The sequence below is a fragment of the Cinclus cinclus genome, chromosome 27 (assembly GCF_963662255.1).
Source record: "Cinclus cinclus chromosome 27, bCinCin1.1, whole genome shotgun sequence".
NCBI lineage: Eukaryota > Metazoa > Chordata > Aves > Passeriformes > Cinclidae > Cinclus > Cinclus cinclus.
This window is the reverse complement of record NC_085072.1, coordinates 6,789,078-6,810,803: the sequence shown is the minus strand read 5'-3', so window position 1 is coordinate 6,810,803 and position 21,726 is coordinate 6,789,078. Positions and strand designations below refer to the sequence as shown.

At 46.4% G+C, this 21,726-nt stretch overlaps 1 protein-coding gene across 7 annotated transcripts in view; it reads left to right on the top strand.

Annotated features, from left to right (window-relative positions):
* The first annotated feature begins 564 nt into the window (after positions 1–564).
* Positions 565–21,726, top strand: part of PPP1R12B (protein phosphatase 1 regulatory subunit 12B) — a 148,640-nt gene continuing 127,478 nt past the window's right edge. For all 7 annotated transcript variants that reach the window (XM_062509641.1, XM_062509640.1, XM_062509642.1 and 4 more), the window contains exon 1: positions 565–941. In XM_062509641.1, coding sequence (XP_062365625.1) covers positions 654–941 — 288 coding nt within the window. In that variant the 5' untranslated portion in view covers positions 565–653. The remainder of the gene's footprint in view (positions 942–21,726) is intronic.

The following is a 21,726-nucleotide window of genomic DNA, read 5'->3' as shown; positions in this document are numbered from 1 at the left end:
ACTCCCTGACAGAAGGGAGCAGCCTGGGGGTCGGGCTTTGCTCCTAGAGAACAAGCGACGGGACAGGAGGAAACGGCATCAAGTTGTGCCAGAGGAAAGTTTCGGTTGGAGATTAGTAAGAATTTTTTCCCGGAAAGGGCGGTCAGGCATTGGAAGGGGCTAGCCAGGGCAGTGGTGGAGTCCCCATGCCTGAAAGCACGACGTCCAAGTGGCGACTAGACGTGGCACTCAGTGCTATGGGCTGGGTGACCAGGTGGCCATTGGGCACAGGTGGGGCCCGATGATCCCGCAGGTGCTTCCCACCCTCAGCGATTCCGGGATTCTGTGACTCCGGGAAGGGCGGAACACGGAGAAGCCATATCAATGACAACCAACTGCGCCCGCGCGCGGGGACCGCCGGGAGTTGTAGTCCCGATCGCGCCCAGGTGAGGCGCCGCGCGGTGGCCGCCGGGAGCCGCGGCCGCCCCGGGGCAGGTGCGGCACCGCCCCCGCCCGAACTACATGTCCCGGGGTGCCGCGGGGCGCGTGTGGCGCGGGCGCGGTGGCGACGGGGGCGTAGCGAAGATGGCGGCGGGGGCGCTGCACCCCGCTCCGGGCTGACCGCGGTGCGGCCCCGCGCGGCCCTCAGAGCGGCGGCGGCGGCGGCGGCGGCGATGTCCGAGCCGGAGCACCTGGGCGGGAAGCGGGCCGAGTCGGCGCGGCTCCGGCGGGCCGAGCAGCTGCGGCGCTGGAAGGGCTCCCTGACCGAGCAGGAGCCGGTGGCGGCGGGGGGCGGCCGCGGCCGGCACCGCGGCGCGGGAGGGTCCCGCGTCCGCTTCGAGGAGGGCGCCGTGTTCCTGGCCGCCTGCTCCAGCGGCGACACCGAGGAGGTGAAGAGGCTGCTGGGCCGCGGCGCCCGCATCAACACCACCAATGTGGACGGGCTGACAGCTCTGCACCAGGTACCGTGGCCGGGGGGGCGGCCCGGTTGTGTCTGCCTTCGGTCAGCATCGGGCCGGGGGGCACGGCGGTACCTGCAGCCCTGGCCGGGTGTTGGTAAACAAAGCGTTCAGTACGCTTTGATCTGAGCCCTGTCCGGCGCGTTCAGCCTATGTCAGCGCAAACACCGTGGTGGTTCCAGTCGGGCAGTGGGATGTACCAAATTTTCACAGAGTTATTAAGCAGGTTAATTACCAAAATAAAGGGGGGGCTGGCAGGGCTGCGGGCCTGACCGGGCGGCCAATTTATTAATGTTTTTAAAACTTAGGATGTGATTGGGGTCTCCTGAAGTGCCAGGAAAATTTCCTTGGAGGAGTGAGAATTTTGCAAGGTCTGGAGTATCTGGCCAGTTCCTGCGTTGTGTTTTATCAGAGTTGCCTTGAAACTCCCCAAACTGCTCCTTGGCAGAGAACAGAGAGTGACCGCACGGCCGATAAGCAACGTAGATTCTATTAATACTGTTCCAAATGTGAAGATGATACAAAGTGGTCACAGGAATTGGCTGCAGGGCGGTAAAGCCTTGACTGTCAAGAAACATGTGCTGCGTTCCATTCGTAGCTTTTGCTGGTCTTGTATAAATGTGCAGGAATGCGAGGGAATGTGCAAAATTGCCTCCTCAGAATACTGGGAAACGTGTTGCTGTCCAAGACTGATTGAGAATTTAGCAGGGCATGTGAAATCAGCGTCCCAAATTGGTGCATCTGGTCAGTGAAATGAATCTGATTTGGATCCAGGCCAGCTTCATGAAGAAAATTTTCTTAGTTCAAGATAGCATAGATTAAGCATGTAGTGTGGCAACAGGAGTGGGGGAAAAAAAGCACAGTTCAGGAATAACATCTGGAACTAATATGTTTGTAAAGAATAACATGTTAACAGCACAAATAGCAGGATAGTTCTTGAGTTAATCAGGGTTTCTTCTTTCTGGGCTGATGTTACAGAAGCATTTGGTACAAGATGGTTCAGGAGCTTGCTGGCTCCCGGCTGTCAGGGAACAAGGGGCAAGGAGATTTATTCATTTTGGTTTGAACTTCCAAAAATAAGTTTGAAGCAAAGAGCATGTAAGCTTACAGGCTGTCAAGTTGAATAAAACTTCAGCTGGCAAAGCAGTGACCTTTGTAATGGATGGGCCTTTTTCTTGGGTATTTGTGGAGTTTAGTATAGCAACAGCAAGTAAATTGCCCTGCATTAGTAATCTCCAGTGCAGCACGTGTACATTTATTATCAGATAAATAAGTAGTCCTGTAGATGCTGGTAAGAACTAGCCACTGAAATGCTGGTTATTGAAAGCATTTTGACAGCCAAGAAGGCTGAATTTAAGGTGGATACATGGCAGAGTTGGGATGACTTCATGAGGGGTTTCCAGCCAGGATCGATTGTGATCCCTTCAGAAGGGCCTGGGTCTCACTGCTGTGGGTAATGTGAAGTGCACTGGACTCTGATGGCAGGCAGTGAGCTCACCAAGGTCACACTCCTGGAGACCGTGGCAAGCCATGTACTGACAGGAAGGCTGCAAATTAAATTCTGTGTATGTAAATAATACAGAATTGTATCATATGTGCCTTAGGAGCCCAGTACCACCTAGAGCTTGATACTTGAAAGAGTTTGGGTGAGTGAGTGGTGGAGTAGATGCTGACAGTACCAGCCAGCTGCTTACGTGAAGTGTTTCTTCACAAACTTGACAGAAAGGGAGGATGACCTTACTGTGATTGGAATAAAAACTTTGTTCCAATATCCCATGGATCTAATAACAGTTTTGCTGAAGAGTAACAAGATGTTCTTGCACACCCAAATGGAACAAACGCTGTTTTGTTAAAGGTTATGCTGCTGTGTATGTGTATCTTGAGTCTGTAAATCTCTGTCAGATGAAAATGTTTATTAGCATGGTCAAGGAAGTTGTTATGAATTTCTTTCTCTGAACCTGTCCAAAAGAGATCTGTTTTCATATTGCTTGGAGAATAATGCCTGTGGTAAAGCATCAGCTGAGGCCAGTTAGGTTAGGGATCACCAGAGCACTGGTTGACAGCTGGAATGGTGTAGTACAATTAAGGATATTTATATAACTTCTCTTAGTATTAGAAACACAATGTTATATTACAGGGCAGATGGTAGTGATGGTCTGCTCTTGTTTAATACCTGTGCAACCAAATGGCCAGTCAATGCAGAAGGAAATCCTACACATTGAAAAGAACTGGCTATGTTGCCAGAAAGATCAGGTAAAATATTTTCCTTTGGTTAAAGAATTTAATATATGAGACTTGCTCTGGATGAGCAATCAGGTCTTTTTAGGTAATGGAGGGGTTAACCAAGTCAATTGACTTAATTTGTCAGAGTCTGCAGCTGCTCCCACAAAACCTAAGACCAATCTTACAAATCGGGTTAGTTTGTTTGAAGCGCCAGGTGGCCCCAAATATTGTGTGTGTTCACAAAGGTAAAATTACCCTTGCTCTGGTATCTGGGCCACTGTGGCTAAGACCCATTGTGTACTTGCTGTGTGAGAAGCTGACTTGGCTATTTATAGTCACAAAGCTGTATTTTGAAAATAACCTTTTAAATGACAAGTGATGTTTCTGAGCCTGCAGCCTGTGTCACTGCCCTCTTTGGAGGCATCAGGTGCTGCACAGACCTACACCACAGCCTGTGTCTGGAACCTGTAGGGTGGCTTCAGCTGGACTTTGTCTACATCAGTGCCTGCAGAGTGTTACTGGATGAACATCAGTCCTGTATTTTCAATGATTGACATAGATTATATTCACAGAATTATTTTTGACAATAGTTTTGTGTCTAATGTAGAATTAAAAGGGAGATATTAGTTAAATGTGAGTGAATGTTTAGAAATCATCAAGAAAACTGCTACCAGTTGGTGAAATGAAGTATTGGTGGCAGTTGAACTTCTCTGGTGTTTGCTGGTGGTGGGAAACTGCTCCTCTGTCTCCTGGGTGACAGATAAAATCAAAGAGTAAACTTGTATGAAAATTGAGTCTTAAGGGAAAAACATTCTGCTGCTTCTAGCTGGGAAAGCATCTCCCAACATAATAATAGCAATGCTGGTTTGTCTTCAAGGACTGGTTCACAAAGAAGGACACCAAAGATTATTTATCCTGTCTGCCTTTTGATGATTTACTTTCTTGTTTCCCTTTGGCCTGTTCCAAGGAGAAGTGAGTTGCTGATGAAATAACTCCTGTGTCATTTACAGTACTCTGCACTACCTTGGCACTTGCTGTTGACTTAGTTTTCAGGTGCTGGGTGGCTGTACTAATTTAGGAGCTGCTTCCTGAATAGGCAGGTACTTTGTGCAGTGACTCTGGGTTAGGTGGAGGCTGTTTGTTGTTCTCAGTTTGTTATTCCTCCTTCTGAGCCAGAGCTGTAAAACTGCAGGCATGTCTGGGTTCTCCTTAGAGCATTATAGGGTGGCATCTGTGTCAAAAGGTTTGGGCAATTTTCAGTTGCTGCTCAGCAAGTTTGCCGTTTCCTGATACAGGTTGTGTGAGGCCATAACAAAGCAGGAAGCAACAAAATTTTTGGACAGTCCAGAAACCAGACAGAGGTAATAGAGAGCACTCTGCCCTATAGCAGCATTCTGGAGACTGTTGGAATAGTCATTGATGTGCTAACACTGGAACACAATCTGGGGACTGAGGAGAAGGAGGAAAGGATTCCCCCACCACTGCCATATTCAGCACTAAACCACTAAACTAAACTAGGTGTCACAACTGTACACTTTCTGATGGTGTATTACAGGTATGGGGACTCCACCATGTCACTGAGCAACCTGTGCCAGGGCCTGACCACCCTTTTGGCAAGAAATTTTCCCTAATATTCAACCTAAACCTGCCCTGGCACAGCTTGAGGCTGTTCTCTCTCATCCTGTTCCCCTGGGAGCAGAGCCCGACCCCCCGGCTGTCCCCTCCTGTCAGGGAGTTGTGCAGATCCAGAAGGTCCCCCCTGAGCTTCCTTTTCTCCAGGCCGAGCCCCTCCAGCTCCCTCAGCTGCTCCTGCTGCTCCAGCCCATTCCCCAGCTCTGTTCCCTTCTCTGGACACAAAATTTCTTGATCACTGGAAGGTAACAGCCGGTCTGTGCCTTGAAAGGTGAAGAGATAACAGAACTAACAGTGGCCTGACAACTCTGGAATGAATGTTCAGGTACCCTATCTTTGGGGCATCACAGCTGTGGTTTAAGGTAATTCAGCTTCTGATCTTTAAGTTGATGATGACAGCATCATAAATCAGGTTGCATTTTTAAAGATTGGGTGGCTGCATTGCCTAAAAATACATTCATTCCTGGAATAGGAGCTTATCTAGGGAGAATCATACCTTTCCCACTGTGCTGTGCAGAGTTGCTTTCTGAAGGTGTTCTTCTGCCAGGAAAAATAGAGTTGCAAGCTTCTTGTGCTGCATGTAACATTGCTCAAAGTGAAATGAGGCGCTGTCAAAAATGGGGTTTATCACTAGGGTGAGTGAAATGGGTTTTTTGGGTTTCAGTTATAAATGTGAGTTCGATAGTGTGTACTATCCCACAAGGCTCTGAATACAGTGAGAGAGCTTGGAAGATGACTACAATACACCAGGAATTAATGAGGCAAAATAGTTAAAATCTGAAGTGCTGTTTTATCAACCTCATGCTTTTATTTTCTTCCTTTTGACTTACTCAGTCCCTGTTTTGCCTTGATGTTTTCATCAAGGGTTCAGTTGTCTTTCCCTTGCATGTTTATTTCCAAGCAATCTCCAGTGAGCAGAATTAACTGTAGACTGCACAAACTAACCTTGAGCTGCAGTTAGAACCTGGGAGAGCTGCTGCTTCTGGGGAAGAAAACCTTCCCCTGGTTTGGTTTGGGACCCTTTTAGCTGGTTGGTTTGGCTTCTGGAAACTGAAGACAACCACATCATTTAGTCAATACTGGGTGCCTGGGAGGAAACTCTGCATTTTAGTAAGTAGGTGAATATTTGGGAGGGGCAATGTGCTTCTTCATAGCTTCCTTCCTCAGTCTTTGTTTACCCTACCCAGTGATTCCATGCATCAGGCTCCACTGCTCTCCATAAACACCGAGCAAGGGAGCTGGTGGGATTTTCAGCAACAACTTCCTTCATGGCAGCAGCTGGAAGTGCTGACCCTGGTCCCTTAGTGCTGCGCATGGAAAGGTTCTTGTCTTCGCCAGGGCTGCTGGGCAGTCTGAAGTTCTGGCCTCACATGGAAAGCTCATTTGGAAAGCAAAAGTATTTTAGGGAAAGCTTGTTGTGCCTAATGTATGCTGAAAGCTTTCTGACTTGTGCAGATGAAATTCTTGAGCCTGCATCATAGGTGGAGACAAGTTTTCCATGCTTCATTCTTGTCTAAATCAACATGGTTTGATAAGATTGAAAGCCAGCTCAGCAAAAATGCAGGAATGAGCAATGAATGCAGTGCCTGGACAGTCCCTGCTCCAGCAGCACAAGGTCCTGCAGCTCTTGCTGGCATGGCTGGAAACATTCAATACATTTATGTACGGAATTCTCAGCTGTAACCCAGATTAAACTCCCCTCATCCTGGCTTTTTTTTTTTTATTTTATTTTGCAGTTTATAATGCCTTTTGCTTATTTTATTGGGGAGTGTTGGGGTTGGGATCTGTTTCTGTTTCAAACAGTTTTAGAGATTTAGGATTCAGACTAGGTACTGTGGGGCTTGTGAGACATCACAAGTGCTGTGTTTTGTAATACACTGAGATTATAACTGACTAATATTAAAATATAGGACTTCTGAGTTGGTATGCTGGCTCCCAGTTGAGGATTATTATATACCATAAGTCAAAAAGGCATGTCAGACTGTGCATATTAGAGCAATCCATTTTAAGAAGGTTGGGAGAGGGGAATATTATACAAGTGGTTGTATAAATAGATATTTTATTCTTTCTAGCTTTTGAGTACAAATGAGGGCAGGTGGAGCATTAAATATTCTGAAACATGGTATTTGAAAAATTGTGTTTGTGCAGAGGGCTGGGGTAAAAAATGAAAGAGAAACCCAGAGCCTTTCAGGGGAATGGCAGTCCCTGCTATGCAGTGACAGGATCCCCAGCCAAGTGAACCATTTGACCTAGTGCTGATGGTATGGCCCCAGCACAGTGAGGGTGCCCAGTATAAATCCTGGGATCTGAGTCTGCGGTTTATTTTCAGATGTCCTTCTAAAGGGAGGTGCCACAGCTGTCCCTGCAATCTCCTTTCTTGGGCTGCAGCAAATTGATCTGCATGGGGAGGAAAAGTGCGGCTCACCAGAGGAGCTGGGCCACGGACCTTGGCAGGAAAACTTCACTTGCTAAAAATTTTGAAACCATGTTGGACAGGGCTTTGAGCAGTGTGGTCTGGTGGAAGGTGTTTCTGGCCATGGCAGGGCATTCAATGAGATGAGCTTTAAGGTACCTTCCATCCCAAACCAGTTTGTGATTCTATGAAGGAACAGCTAGGTGGGGATTTAGGTGCCTGTTTTCATGGGACTCACTTCAGCATGAATGGACTTAAGAACAAGCTCATGGTGTGTACGTGACTGTGTAGAGATGTTTCAAGCTGCTGTGAACTTGAAATGGAAACAGTGGGACCCAGAGTATGGCTGTGAGATGAAGCTCCTACCTGCACATCTCCAGGGAGCCAAATTTTGCTTCCTCCCTCCACTCCTGAAATGTCCCATTTCTTACTGTGGTGAAACACAACCTTTCTTAAATACTTAATTCTTAAAATGTTTTTTTCTCAGAGGAAATTTGCTTTTCTACATTTCCAGGCTAATGAGCACAATACCACACATTAGCAGCCAGATCCCAGGAGTCAGGCTTTTCTTTTCACATCAAGGTGTTGACAATCAAGGACAAAAATTCCTGATTTAGACACCTATGTAATTACTCATGTCACTTTTCATTCTTAATAATTATAATGTGCAGTGCTTACAAATGATCAGTATTTTAGAAAATACATTCATGTGTTCTCATGTTAAATATTTTCCTTTTAAACAAATTTTGGCAAAAGTCAGTCTCCTTCCAGCTTTAAACTCTAAGCTTAAATATAGGCTTTGCTGATCTATAAACAACCAAAATAACTGAAAATTCACTCTTTAGGAGTAAATGGTATGATTTATTTTTCTTCAATGATGAGTTGTTAGGGATTTTTGTAGTTGTTTCCTGTGGCTGGACAAAATCGTACGCTCCTAACTTCTGGGAGTCTCACTGGAAATGCTTCTATAATACAATAAGCTGACCTTGCAGAGGGACACGAGCAGCTTCAGCGTTGCTTTTCCAGCATTCAGCCTTGCTCATAAATCTTTGTGAGATGTACAGAATGCAGAGTGACACCTGCCATTAGCTTTTTATGTGTCACTGCCTTTTCAGGGTAAAACTAAACCTGGGCCCTGTTTGATCCCCTGAGCCAGAGCATTGATTTGCCACAGTGATTGCTCACCATCCATTTCTGGAATCTCTCTGAAGCCACCTCCTATTTATAATATGTCGTTCCCTCCTGTATCAGTTAATGTGGTTTTGTATCAAAGCCTATTGGTTTTTTACATCTGAAATGGTGCCATAGCAATGAGTCCTCCTCTAGGCTTGTTAAAACACATGTGCTGGCTTAGTGAGGGGACTCTAGCGGTTGTTATGGGAAGTGAGGCTGCCCAAACCTAGCTTATGGCTGTTTAGTTTGGACCTGGAAATAGAGTAGCATCACCCAGAATAATGTAAACCAGCATGAAGCTGGTAGGGTCCACATAGGGAGCTGCTCCCGGTTCCATGTGGGCTTTGTGCTTGAATTGAAGTATCCAGAAGTGCTACTGGTTTCATTCTGAAGTCAAAGTATGAAGCATCTTCATCTTCCAGGATTTCAATTCATATGGATTCAGCCTTACCCAAAACAACTATTAATTATAAATTATCTTGAGTGACAATTATAAAAAGCAGGAACTTTATTAAAAAAAGCAGCTTTTTACACAGGCAGATAGCAACAGGACAAGGGGGAGCAGTTTTAAGTTAAAAAGTGAAGAGGTTTAGATTGGATTTTGGTAAAAAATTCTTCTCTGTGAAGGAGGGGAGGCCCTGGCACAGATTGCCCAGAGAAGCTGTAGCCACCCCACTCCTGGAAGTGCCCATGGCCAGGTTGGACGGGGCTTGGAGCAACCTTCTCTAGTGGGAAGTGTCCCTACCTGTGGAAGGGGATGGAACTGGACAAGCTTTTAAGCTCCCTTAAAACCCCAACCAGCCTGGGATTCTATGATCTCTGACAATTTGATACTATACATGAGACATGTAAATAAGGATTTCCCTTATTTAGAAGATTGGTGGGACAGGGGAGCTCTGACCCAGCTGGCTGTGAGTGCTGTGGCTTGCTTTAATTGTTTTGGTATACCCAGATATATATATGTGTATGTATATGCATATATTTATATCATTGTTCTGAGTTACATCATTAGCAGACACTCTACCTGTGCCAACAGAAATAATCAGAATATTTACCTTAAATACTGTTGTGGTACTGGAGGATGAAGTGTTCTAAATTTTTATCTAACAAGCCATTTTTTTCTACCCCATTTGCTCTGTGGTTTCTGTAAGTGGGAAGACATACTCAGTGTAGACAGCTTTGGTGTTTTGGTGGATAGCAACTAAATCTGAGCAACTGGTCACATTAGCAGAACCAACACATGTCCAGGAAGACATGCACATCCTGAGCCTGGGCTGGAATCTGACTGCACCTGTGACACATTTCACACTTCCCAACTGTCTGATGTAATTTTTTTTCTAGTGCTGTGAACATGCCAGTAGTAGTTTCTGTGCTAGTGAACCCTAGGCCCTTACTTGAGCCTTTTAATGAACATTACAAGTGATGTTGGTATGACTGACATGTTGTATTAATGTAATCATTGGTGTAACCAAAGAATATTCCACTGGCCAAGATGCTTTCAAAGCAACTTTATGGCAGTGAATTGCTACATTCTAGCCTGTTACCGGGTCTTCTGCCATTTTTTTTTTAAATGCAAGATGTGGGTTTTAAGAGTCTGCAGCAAATATTTCAAGCAGAATTATGAATTCTGGGCTGAAATAGCTCTCTGGAACAGAGGTAAAAGAGCTGCTGACTTTCTTCCAAAGGAGACAGTGTCTGGGTTAAACGTTCAAAGCTGGTTCCATCACTTGTTGCTAGCTTTCAGCTCTTCCTTAGCTTCATGCACCTTCCCTGTGTTCTCAGGAAGCCGACTGATCTGCTCCATGCTTCAGCCAGCTCAACTTAGTGTGGGCTGATGTTCTCATCATATCCTTTAAGGGGAATCTGTGTACCCTGCAAGGCTTCAAAAGGTAGAAGTTGTGTTCAGAGAGCCTGTTTCAAAGGTTTTTGAGAGGCAGAAAGTCACTGCTGCAGAGTCTCTTCCAGGCAGTTGTGTGCATGGTCCATAGAAGCAGTTTATTGTGGCTGTTTGGTCTCTGTCCCTTTGCTCTCTCTTTGCTGCAAAGCTGCTTTACAGCCAGCTGCCCCAGTCTGTGCTGGTGCAAAGGCTTATTCTGTCCCTAAGCAGGACACTGTGTGCCTCAGCTGTCCTGCGTAAACTCGCCATCAGGCTCTTTGTCCAGTCTGTGTGGGTCCCTCTGAGAAGGATCTTCTGCCCCAGCCATGCCAGCAGCTTGTTATCATCTGTAGACTTGGTGAGAGTGCTCTCTCTCCTATAATTGGTGTTAATCAAATTTGTTAATGAAGATGTGGATTTGAATTCACCCCATATCGGCCCTGAGGGATGCTACTGGTAATCAGCTGCTGGCTGGACTTTGTACTGCTGATCACCTTTTGAGCCTAATATTCTCGCCAACATCAGTCATCTGCTCCTGAAGTCCAGCTTCTGCCTGTTGAAAACACTGGCAGAGACAGTGTCAAAACTTGCTTTCCCACCCTCCACACAGGCAGCTTGGAGAGCAGTCAAGTTAGGCAAGATTTGCCACTGCTAAATCCATGCTGGCTGTTCCATCTCCTGCTGGAAATGGCTGTCAGGAATATTTATTACACTGTGATAATAAATCTGGGGCTACTGTGAGACTGAGAGGTCCGATGTTTCCTGGATCCTTCTAACATGGTAGGGTGGTGTTTGCGTGTCATCAGGCCTCCCTTTGTCACCATGACCTTTGAAAGTTGACAGTGATTTGCAGTGATATCAGCCAGCTCTCTCTTAATGTCTGCATCCCACCTGATCTCAAAAGTGGTCCATGGTCATTCCTTCCTCCTCATTGCCTGGGTCGAGGCTCTGGTGTTGCACAGTGGAGCTAACAGGACAAGTCTGTGCTTTCTGGGACCTGCACTTAGTCTGTTCCCTCAAGCACGTGTCCATCTTGTTGGACAGGGCTGTTGTCTGGAGCACTGTCTGGAGTTGTGGGCCAGCAGGAAGCTTCAGCCATACTTGCCTCTGACTGTCTGCAGTGACTGTCAGACGTTCCTGGAATCACAGAACTATGGAATGGTTTGGGTTGGAGGGGCCTCTAAACATCTTCTTTTTCTAGCCATGGCAGAGGGACATTTTCCACTAAACCAGGTTGTTCAAAGCCCTGTCCAACTGGCCTTGGACACTTCCAGGGTTGGGATACTCCTGTGAACATAAACTAGCCATTCATAGGACATTTTCCTGGTTTCCTTATCTCCCTGGTTTTCCCCTCTACCAGTCCCCAGCCTCACACCCTGCCCTCCTCCCCCTCCCCCCCGCAAAAAAAAAAAACCAAAACAGCAAGTTTAATGGTGAAGTGTCTGCTGGGAGGGAAATAGGAGATGTTCTTTCCACTTGACTTGTCTCCTCATTGTTCATCATTCAGTCCTGCAGGAACACAGCCAGTGAGCAGTTGCTGTTGTGTCATACCTGTGGTGCATCCCCTACTTTTTGGTGCAAACTTGCACAGTGATTTCACCATCAGTTCCAAAGGGCTTTTCTGCCAGCAGCGGTTCTAAGGCATGTCATGACGTCTTTTCTTCAGGAGTAGACATGCAATCAGAAGTGCCGCTAGGTCATGTCTCCCAAGAGAGATGAAGACTGTGGATTTCTGCTTTCTGCTCCCACTTTGGTAAATGTTTCTTCCCCATCCTGCAGTACAGACATCAGTGTCTCTTAAGGCTGGATGTATTCTCTTATTGAACTTGGCTGTCTTAATTTTATTAATGGACTTAGCAATTCTTTCCAGTTGCTGAGGAATGCTTCTCACTGCTACAGTGTGCTGACGCTGTAGGAAATGCTATAAAGCTGAACAGACATTTCTTCTGAGCCCACTTTAGTGGAGCCCTTTTTACTTTCTGTCCAGCTACCAATTTAATCACTCCTGCACTTCAGATATTAACTGTTGCTCAGTGCCATCTGTATATTGGAAGGGGCTGCAGGAGGCACCAGGTAGGGGCTGGGCTCTGGGGAGGATGCACAGCCTGTGAGTATTGGCTGCTCAAGACTGAACAGCCATAAGTCAGCAGGTTTAGCTTGGTCTTTGCGAAAAGACTGTCTTCGTCCCATTTGCTTAACCTCAGCACTTCATGGGCTTGTCACAAGTCAGTCCCCTGTGCTCAACTAATGCGTGTGCCACCCTGGGGAGCTGGGTTTGAGTAGCTTTGAGTGACAAAGCCCTGCTCCTGTCAGTGGGTAAGGAAACTGGGCTGGTGGGTAGGAATCAGTGGCTGCTGTGATTTGGAGACCAGCAAGCAGGGCAGTGACGGGAGAGCTGGGCTTGGCAGTTGCAGTCCCTCTCTTGAACCAATTGGAATAGCCTCTGTCTGGGAGGGAAAGGAACCAGTGAGGATAACAGCCCTGTTTGATAGCTTGTGGCTCTGTTTTCCTTTGGATAATGCTGGGTGGGACTGTTTGTTTTCTGGTCTTGGGCAGTTCCACCATGTGTTTGCCACTCTGCATCCCCAGGTACTGCTCATGGCTGCCCAGATGCTTTCTGGACCAAAGTGCTGGGCTGAGGGTTCAAACTGCCCTGGAGCTGTTGAGCTTGTTGCCAGACCCTATGTCACTTGTGTACAAACTGCCATTTGTTTCCCAGACCCTCTGTCAATTATTTTGATTAATTCAGTGGAAAGCTGAAAGGCAGTAGGATTCCCATAAGGTCCTTGGGGGTCTGCTTTTTATCCAGGTGCCCTGGGGGCCAAGAAGGCCAGTGGTGTCCTGGCATGCATTGGGAAGAGCATTCCCAGCAGGTCAGGGAGGGATCCTGTCCTTCCAGGTGAGCCAGCCCTGGTGAGGCACACCTGGAATGCTGTGTTCAGGTCTGAGCTCCTCAGGACAGCAGGGACCCAGGGCTCCTGGAACAGGGCCAGTGGAGGCTGCAGAGATGAAGAAGAGCCTGGAACATCTCCCTGCCAAGGAAAGGCTGAGGGAGCTGGGGCTGTTCAGCTCCCAGAGGAGACAACTGAGATGGGATCTCATTCCTGTCTGTCAGTGTCTGCAGGGCCCAGGCTCTGTTCCCTGTGACCCAGCACTGGCACAAGAGGAATGGGCAGGACCTGATGCCTGGGAAGTTCAACCTGGGCATGAGACAGAACTTCCCTGGGCAGTGCCTGAGACCTGAAGAGCTGCCCAGAGGGGGTGTGGTGTCTCCTCACTGGGGATATCTCAGACCCATCTAGACATAATCCTGGGCCATGTGCTCTGGGATGATTGTGCCAGAGCAGGGAGGTGGGACCAGATGAGGCACTGGGGTCCCTTCCAACCTGACCCGTCCTGTGATTCTGTGATCCCCAGTGCAATCTGAGCTGCACCCAAGATACTGCTCTAGACAGAGGTATTCAAGTATTGGTGTGTCAGCCCTCTGTGCAAACGCTCCAGGCATGAACCTTCCGAATTTCAGGTTACATCACCCAGACCTTTCCTGGGGTTTGCACCCCTTCCCTATTCCCAGACACCTGGATCTGGAAGGTGGGGTTTACAGGGAGAGGTGGGTGCATGAGGATGAGCATATTTGCTGCAGACAAAGAGTGCTGCAAATGTCTATGTACTAGATCTATGAAACAAGACTTCCAGTGAAGAAAATTGAAAATTGATGGTCTAGTGGAATTTAAATCCCAATTATTTCAAAATGGAAATAATGGTATATTGTTCCTTGTGGCACATCATCTTTCATATGCTGTGGCCTATGTGCATTCTCCTCTCTATCATAAATCACTACAATAGGTACATGCTCTATTCAGGGACCACACAGTGTCCATTTTTGGGTTTGTTTGTATTTTTTTGGAGTGTCTTGGGAGAATCTGAGTCTTGCATGCAGTTCAACAAAATAGTTTCAAATGGCAGATCTGTCCCACTTTTGGCATTGTGTGCTGAATTGTTTTGTAGTCTTTCTCAGTGATACCAGGGCTGTGTGCTGTCAGTCTTTCCTGTACAAGATCTCTTAAAGATAAAAAAATATAAAATTCAGCCTTCTGAGCTTTCCTAAGCTGTAGTATTGACAGAAGAGGTTCTAGAACTGTTCAGACAAATGAAGTGTCAGGTCTTCAGCATCAGCTAGAACTGGCACATGAAGTCACTGAGCTGTTATCCATTAATGTAATGTATCACTTAAAGCAGCTACCAGGGGATGTCAGCAGGAAGTGACAGTTTCCAAAAGGGACTCAAGGAAAAACCTGGGAAATGATGAACCCAAAGCAGGCAACAAGCATGTGGAGAGGAAAAATCTGGTGGAGATGGTATGTTTGGATTTCCAGAACACTTTTGACAACATCCCTCTGTGGAAGCTCAAAGAAACAAAGCTGTTGTGAAGTAAAGTGATCTTATTAATTGCTTTCTGAAAGAGAGAGAACGAAGGCTGGCGATAAAGGGTCAGTTTGCAGGAGGAAGGAGAGTTACCCTGTGCATCTCCTCTGGAGTCTGTGCTGCTGTGCACACCATTATGTGAGACAGGAAAGGGAATATGGAGCGAGGTCACAGTTTGCAAAGGTTCGTGCACAGTCAAGATAGTGAAGTGTGAGCTGGCCCTGAAGGGTGTCAATATTGGCCAATTCACTGATAAAATGGCTGGCAATATTTGGTCTGTAAATGGGGAGTGATGTTTGTGGGGAAGCAGTAGCTTCCAATCCAGCTGTCACAGGCTGGAAAAACCTGCATTGTGCCCAGGTGCAGATTAGTATGTGCAGTTCTTTTTACCATCTCAAAAAAAAAATAGTTAAGGAAGGAGATGGGAAATAACAGCAAGGGGATCAAAGTCATCGATTGCTTTCTATACCAGGAAAGAGCAAAACTTCTGTGGTTCCTTCTGACTGCCAGAAAGCCACAAGCACAGATATGATCAAGATTTCCAAAATTCTATGTAACGTGGCATTAGGTATGTTTATTTTTTTTCTTACAAAGAAGAATTTCAGAACATCAGAGTTTTAAAACAAATACTTTTTCTCATCCAGTGTAAAATTCAGCTGTGGAACTAATTGCTTTAGGATAGAATTCATGCCAAAAGCTTCAAAGTGTTCAGAATCTGCATGGTAGGTAAAATTTTAACTATGTGAGTTAAACTGGATTGCCAAGCTCTAGGATGGGTGGAAGATATAAAGAGCAATTAAAAAATATTATTTATTGCAGGTGAGAATCAAGAAGAGAAAATAAGATGGGGGAAACTAGTATGGCAAAAAACCTTCTCAAATGTTAAAGCAAAAGTTTTAAAATTAAAATCCAGTGCTTTTTACAGGGCTTATTATACTACCCTGCAGAAATGGTGGCAATTCTGCTTTGTGCTTAGTGGGCAATTTTATTGAATTTTTTGGGTAACTTGCTGCAGCAGCATGAAGATTATATTTAATAGTGTCCTCTAAACTGCAAAGAATATGTATATGTGTGGGATATCATCTCCCTAATCCAGGAGGTTTTGAGCATTTTTCTCTTCCTGGCTCTTAGTAGCCTGAACTGATACATTTGACTGACCAGTGTTAAGGTGTTCACACAATGGACGGATTTTCTCTTTCCTTCATCATCTACACTGGCTTTTCTTTTCATTCTTGGGTGACTGACAAACAGAATTTGACCTTCACAGCCCTAAATGGTTTGTCTTTTAAATGAATATCACTTGAGTCATTCTGAACAAGCATTCCCTCATGCTGAAAAAGATAAGTGGTAAATGTGTGTGTCTCTTGATGAGAGACTTCAGGGCTGTGCCAACCTGTACAGCAGCAGAGCCAGGGTTTGAACTTCAGAGCATATTGCAAGAGTTATTTTTGTTCCCTTATATTAATAGCTGCTATAGATGGAGCCCTGCACTTACAGCCAAATCCTGTCTTACAGTTACTCCAAGTATTGGCTTGTCTGCAGTCTACAACTCAGTCCTCAAAATCTTTTCCATTTAGTTTAGGTGCTGTTAATCTGTAAGAAAATTGTTCTGTGTTGCAGAAAGTGAACAATGAACAAAGCATTGATTGTAGTCCTTGGGAGGGAATCCATGTGCTGTCAGCACACCCAGCTTCCTGCAAATTGTGCTTGGGATTTCAATTCAAGCCCTGGCCTAAACAAGAACTGCTGCATCTTTTAAATTACAGTGTGCTGATGAAACAAACCTTCAGAGTCCTAGAGATTTGGTGATACCTATTATTGACAAAGCTACTAGCTTCTTTTAATAATTTATTTATTTTAAGCATAGAGTCATGGAACCATTATGTTTGCAAAAGATCTCAAAGATCATCATGTCCAACCTGTGACCTCATCTTGTCAGCCAGACCAAAGCACTGAGTACCTTGTCCAGTTGGTCCTTAAACACCTCCAAAAATGGGCAAACTCCCTGGGCAACCCCTTCCAATGCCTGACCACCCCTTCTGTGGAGAAATTCTTCCTGATGTCCTCCCCTGGTACAGCTGGAGGCTGTTTCCTCTTGTCCTGTCCCTTGGAGCCTGGGAGAAGAAGCCAGCCCCTGTCCTGCTAATGGGTTGTGCAGGCCTGGTCTCAGTCTAACCATTCACCTCTTTTCCATGTTGTCTAAACTTGTTTCTTAATGCTTTGGAATGCTATTGAAATAGATAAACCTCGGGCTGTGGTATGTGTCTGGTTGGGTATTATGTGTTGTGTTGTTACTTACCGTTTGTTTTAGGCTGTTCTTGTTGAATCTGTACTCCCCAGTTTCAGTCTCTTGGACTCAGAGTTGTACCCTCCCCTGCAACTCCTGTATCCTCAGTTTCCCCCTCACCTTCCGTCAAGCAAGGCCTCGGCTGCTTCCCACTTACCCATCAAACCACTGACGTCACCCAATAATAAACAAATTGAGAGACTACCATGATGCTTTGCTCTAAGGCGGAAGTTTGATTAACACCAAAAACTCCTAAAAGCAACGAGCGGGCACGAGATCTAAATCTACAAGAGCCACCATTCACTGTGCAGATCACCAGGCTATGTGTGGACAGTTCCCATCTTCCCAAAATCACCTCACCACCACCTAGAAAGCACCATGACAGGATGCCCCCCCCCCCCCCCCCCCCCCCCCCCAGACAAGAAAATCCAGAGTGAGTTCCTGGGAATCCCCATGAGGAAGGAACCCCTGACTCTGCGGTGTGAGCAGCAGGTTTGACTTGCACCTCTTCCTCAGTGGTATCCCATGGGAGCAGTGGCGGTGTGCACAGCCCCTCGAGTCCCCCACACATAGCTGTCCTAATAAAGGCCTTTGAGAATGAGGTTTGTCTCCTGGCCTGTTTATAACACTATCTCCAGCACTTGGAGCGGTGCCTGGGTAGTTCTTCTGTGGTACGATGCTGAAACCTGCGCCTCTTCTGCTGCCATGTGTTTGGCCTTTTGCTGTTCGCCCACAAACCAGCCTGGGCTGTCTTGCTGGTAAGGGCAGATGGTTGCTGTAGGAGAGTTCCACTTGTGGCTGGAAGAGGTCACAGAAACCCTTCTAGTTCAATCCTCTGTACTGAGACATGACCAGGTTCATCAGAGCTTTTCTAAAAAGACAACTGATCCCTTCCTAAACATCATCACAAAGCACCTGTGTGCCCTTCCCCCAGAAGGCAAGAAGCCCCTGTACCTAGCAGGCTCAGCTGGAGCCATGGCCGATGTGCTTCCTGCTTCAGCAGCACTCCTCTGAGTCATTCAGCCAGCCCTCAATTACCTGCTGGGGACAGAGAGGAGGGCATGGAAATGCTAGATTAACAGGAATCGTCCCAGTCATTGATGCTATAACAATGCATCAGTGAATACTGTGGTGGAAGACGGACCACAGGAAGCAGTATGGGAGCTGTCAGGGCCAGTGTTTGCTGCAGCACAGTAGTGCTGGGGCTGCTCTCACCTCCTCAGTGATTCCCCAGTACTGTGTCCTTTATGCTCATGTTTTGCCTTTAGATTCTCCCACCTAAATGTAGGAGTAGTCCTATTTTGCTTAATTGTAAAATGTTTGAGAGATGCCGTTTATGAGAGGCTGGGCTCTTCTCTTTGGAGCTCTCCACCTTCTCTGCATTGGTTTCATCTCTCACCAGTAAAATGTGATCTCTGGTTCTCTTTTTGCTGAACAGGAGGGACAGAGCTGTGCCTCATTAGTCTGTGCTGGTGGGACCTTTGGAGGAGTGTTGCCACTGGCTCTGGCAATTGCAGGCTGTGGATTCTCTACCCAGCCCTATCCCTGCTATGTAGCTGCAGTGGGTCAAGGTAGCAGCTGTGGGGAGTAAATGTGAAACAAGTGTCCTGATTTCCCTAAATCTTTTACACCTTGTTCTCTTTTTATCTTTCTGAAATCTTCAGCCAGTTTTTTTTTTTTTCCCCCAAGGAATTTATTTCTGTGGTACCCCAGAAATAGTGTAAAACATGTTTGTGATGCCACAAAAATTCTTAAAAAATGCTATTGGAAAATGCGGTAAGTTGTTTGGATTTTTTGGAAGTAGGTTTTGTTCCTTGTTTTGTTTTGTTTTCAGTTTTTAAGCTGAGCTTATTCGTGTCCTGTTCATGTCTTGTATCTTTTTCAATTGTGAAGACCAGAATTTCTTGCGATACTGAAAATCTGGTGCATTATATAGAGGCCTAATGATATTTTATGGTTTGTTTTGTTCTGCTCCATGTAATTTCTACAATATGCTTTGATTTCTGAGTTTGGAGCTGATATTTTCCTACACCTATTTGTTATAATCCTAAGAGCTTTTCCTGAAGCTCAGAGCCTTTCATTTCATTACATGATGTTGGGTGTATTTTGTGCCTGTGATTCACTCTCCAGTGATCTGCACTGCATTTTATCAGCTCAGTACTGTAAGATTCTTCAAGTTCTTCCTTTGCTTTACCTCTTGAATAATTTCACCAGCAAACTTTACCTCATTGATCCCCTACTCTTCCAGGTCCTTTATGTAGAACATTTGGTAGCATAGACTCTAGAGGAGAGCTTTCTGCAGAGCTCTCCAGAAAGAAGATCTATCTCATATTCTGGTCTCCTCATCATAAAAATACATGCAAGAATCTTCCCTCTTATCAGGGCAGCTCAGTGCCTTCAGGAGCTGCAGTGAGGGGCTGGTGAGAATCCTTTAGAAAATCTTTCTGGATAGACTCATAGAATCTCTGGAGGTGGAAGGAACCCACAAGGGTCATCAAGTCTGTGCCCTGGCTCTGCACAGGACACCCCAAAAACATCACATCATGTATGTGAGGTGAATGTCATGTGTCATCTGCCCTTCCTTATCTTCATGCTTATTTACTTTTCAAAAGACTCCAGTGGCTTTCTGTCACATGACTTCCTTCTGTGAAAGCCTTGGTGAATATTTTCCAGATTAGCACAACTTCTTACACACCTGCTCTTCTGCATTGTACCATCTGCTAATGTGACCCCAGCAGCTTGGTGGTTCTTGGGTTTGGTGAAATCTTTCCCTTTCTCCATTCCAGGAGTTTCCTTGCTTCTCAGTGACTTTCTTTACATCTTCTTAGTCATACAGTGACACACTTGTTGTTTGTCTAGTACTACACCAGAGGAGAGTTAGCTTGGATATCAGGGAAAGATTTTTCCCTCAGAGGGTGCTGGGCACTGCCCAGGCTCCCCAGGGAATGGGCACAGCCCCGAGACTGCCAGAGCTCCAGGAGTGTTTGGACAACACTCTCGGGGTGCGCAGGGTGGAATTGTTGGAGTGTCTGTGAAGGGCTAGGAGTTGGACTTTATGATTCAGGAGGGCCCATTGCTGCTCAGAAGATTATGATTCTGATACATGTAGCCTTGATGTGATTTCCAGGAGTGCTGCCCAAGCAGTCCTGGTGCCTAAGCAATGCTGCTGTCCACCTCCTATTCCAAGCCATTGAGTTTCTGGAGCCTCCACTGGCTGTGCACCTGCCGTGCCTGCAGCAGGGAACTCATCTGCATCCCATGGCCATCACCACCTGCCCAGACTTGTGCCTGAAATCTACCTGCTCATGGCCTTGCTTTTGCTTCAAGCTGGGAACTCAGCCTGCAGCCAGGGGTGCATCCACGGTCTTGGGGATCTGCAGTCATGTTGCAGCGAAACAAACACAGGATTGCTCTCCCAAGGATCATTTCACTGCTTCCTCATTTGAGCTTTTCCTTCACAGCTGGCACAGAGATGGGGCTGCATTTTGATCCCTCTGAAAGTTTTTCTATGTGATGCTCTTTGTGTCTCTTTACTCTTCAGCAGGAACCATAGAATTGTTTAGGTTGGAAGGAGACCTTGAAGACACATCTAGTTCCAACCCCCCTGGCGTGGGCAGGGGCACCTTCAACTAGACCAGGTTTCACAGAGCTGCAGCCTGTGAGCACCCCTAGGGGTGGGGCATCCACAGCTTTCCTGGGCTACCTATTCCAGGGCCTTTCCTCCCTCACTGTAAGTAATTTTTTTCTTAAGATCTGATGTAAACCTGCCCTCTTTCAATTTGAACGTATTCCCCCTTGTCCTGTTGCTACATGCTCTTGTAAATAGTCTTGCCCCTTCTTTCCTGTAAATTCCCGTAAGGAACTGGAAGGCAGTAGTTAGGTCACTCTGAAGCCTTTTCTTTTCCAGGCTGAACAATCCCAATTCCCTCAGCCTTTCCTTGTACGAGAGGTTCTCCATCCCTATGATTAATTTGGTGGCTTTCTCTGGTCTGGGTTTATCCACTCAGACAATAGGTTCCATGCCTCTGGCAGCTGGGCTTTGTTGACAACCCTCTCCCTCTCCTTAATTCTCATGTTTCCCAGCCAGGCTGTAGTACACTGTTCCTGAGGATTTCCTGTGCCACCCACCTGCAGGGCAGACTCATGGTCAGGAGACAGTGCAATAAGCAGAGAATTTACCATCCTGCATCTGGATTTCCACAGGTTTTGATTTACTTCAGGGATGAGTAAATGCTGTAGTTCACCTGTAAGCTGAGGCAGCTACCTCAGTTGGTGTTCCTGGTGGGTGGGGAGTTTGCTCTTCTGCCAGCCCTTCCTTTACTGGATGCTTTCATTGCTCCCACCATTTCTGGCTGTGACCTTTTTTCAGAATCTGCCATCTGGGTGACACTGTTGAAGTCCTGTTGGGGCACTCACACAGAGTTCACAGTGGGCTGCCAGGACCTCAGCCATGCAGGGCATGTGTGTGGCACTAAGGCAATAACTGGGTTTATGTTACTCTGAGGAACACATGAAGGTTTGTATCAGGTCTGTATTTCTTTCATCATAGAGGCCACAGTTCCTGATCAGACTTGAAATGTGATGCGTTTCACTGGGGAAAGTTAACATCTTAGTTGTGTTCATCTTTCAAACTACCAAAGGTATCTGTTGTCGTGCTCTAACAAGGGGCAGTGCATGGCCACATCCTTGGCACACTCAGCTACCCTGTGAGTCTCACAGGGCAGTCAAGCAGCTCCTCTCCCTCTGCAGTGACCTTATT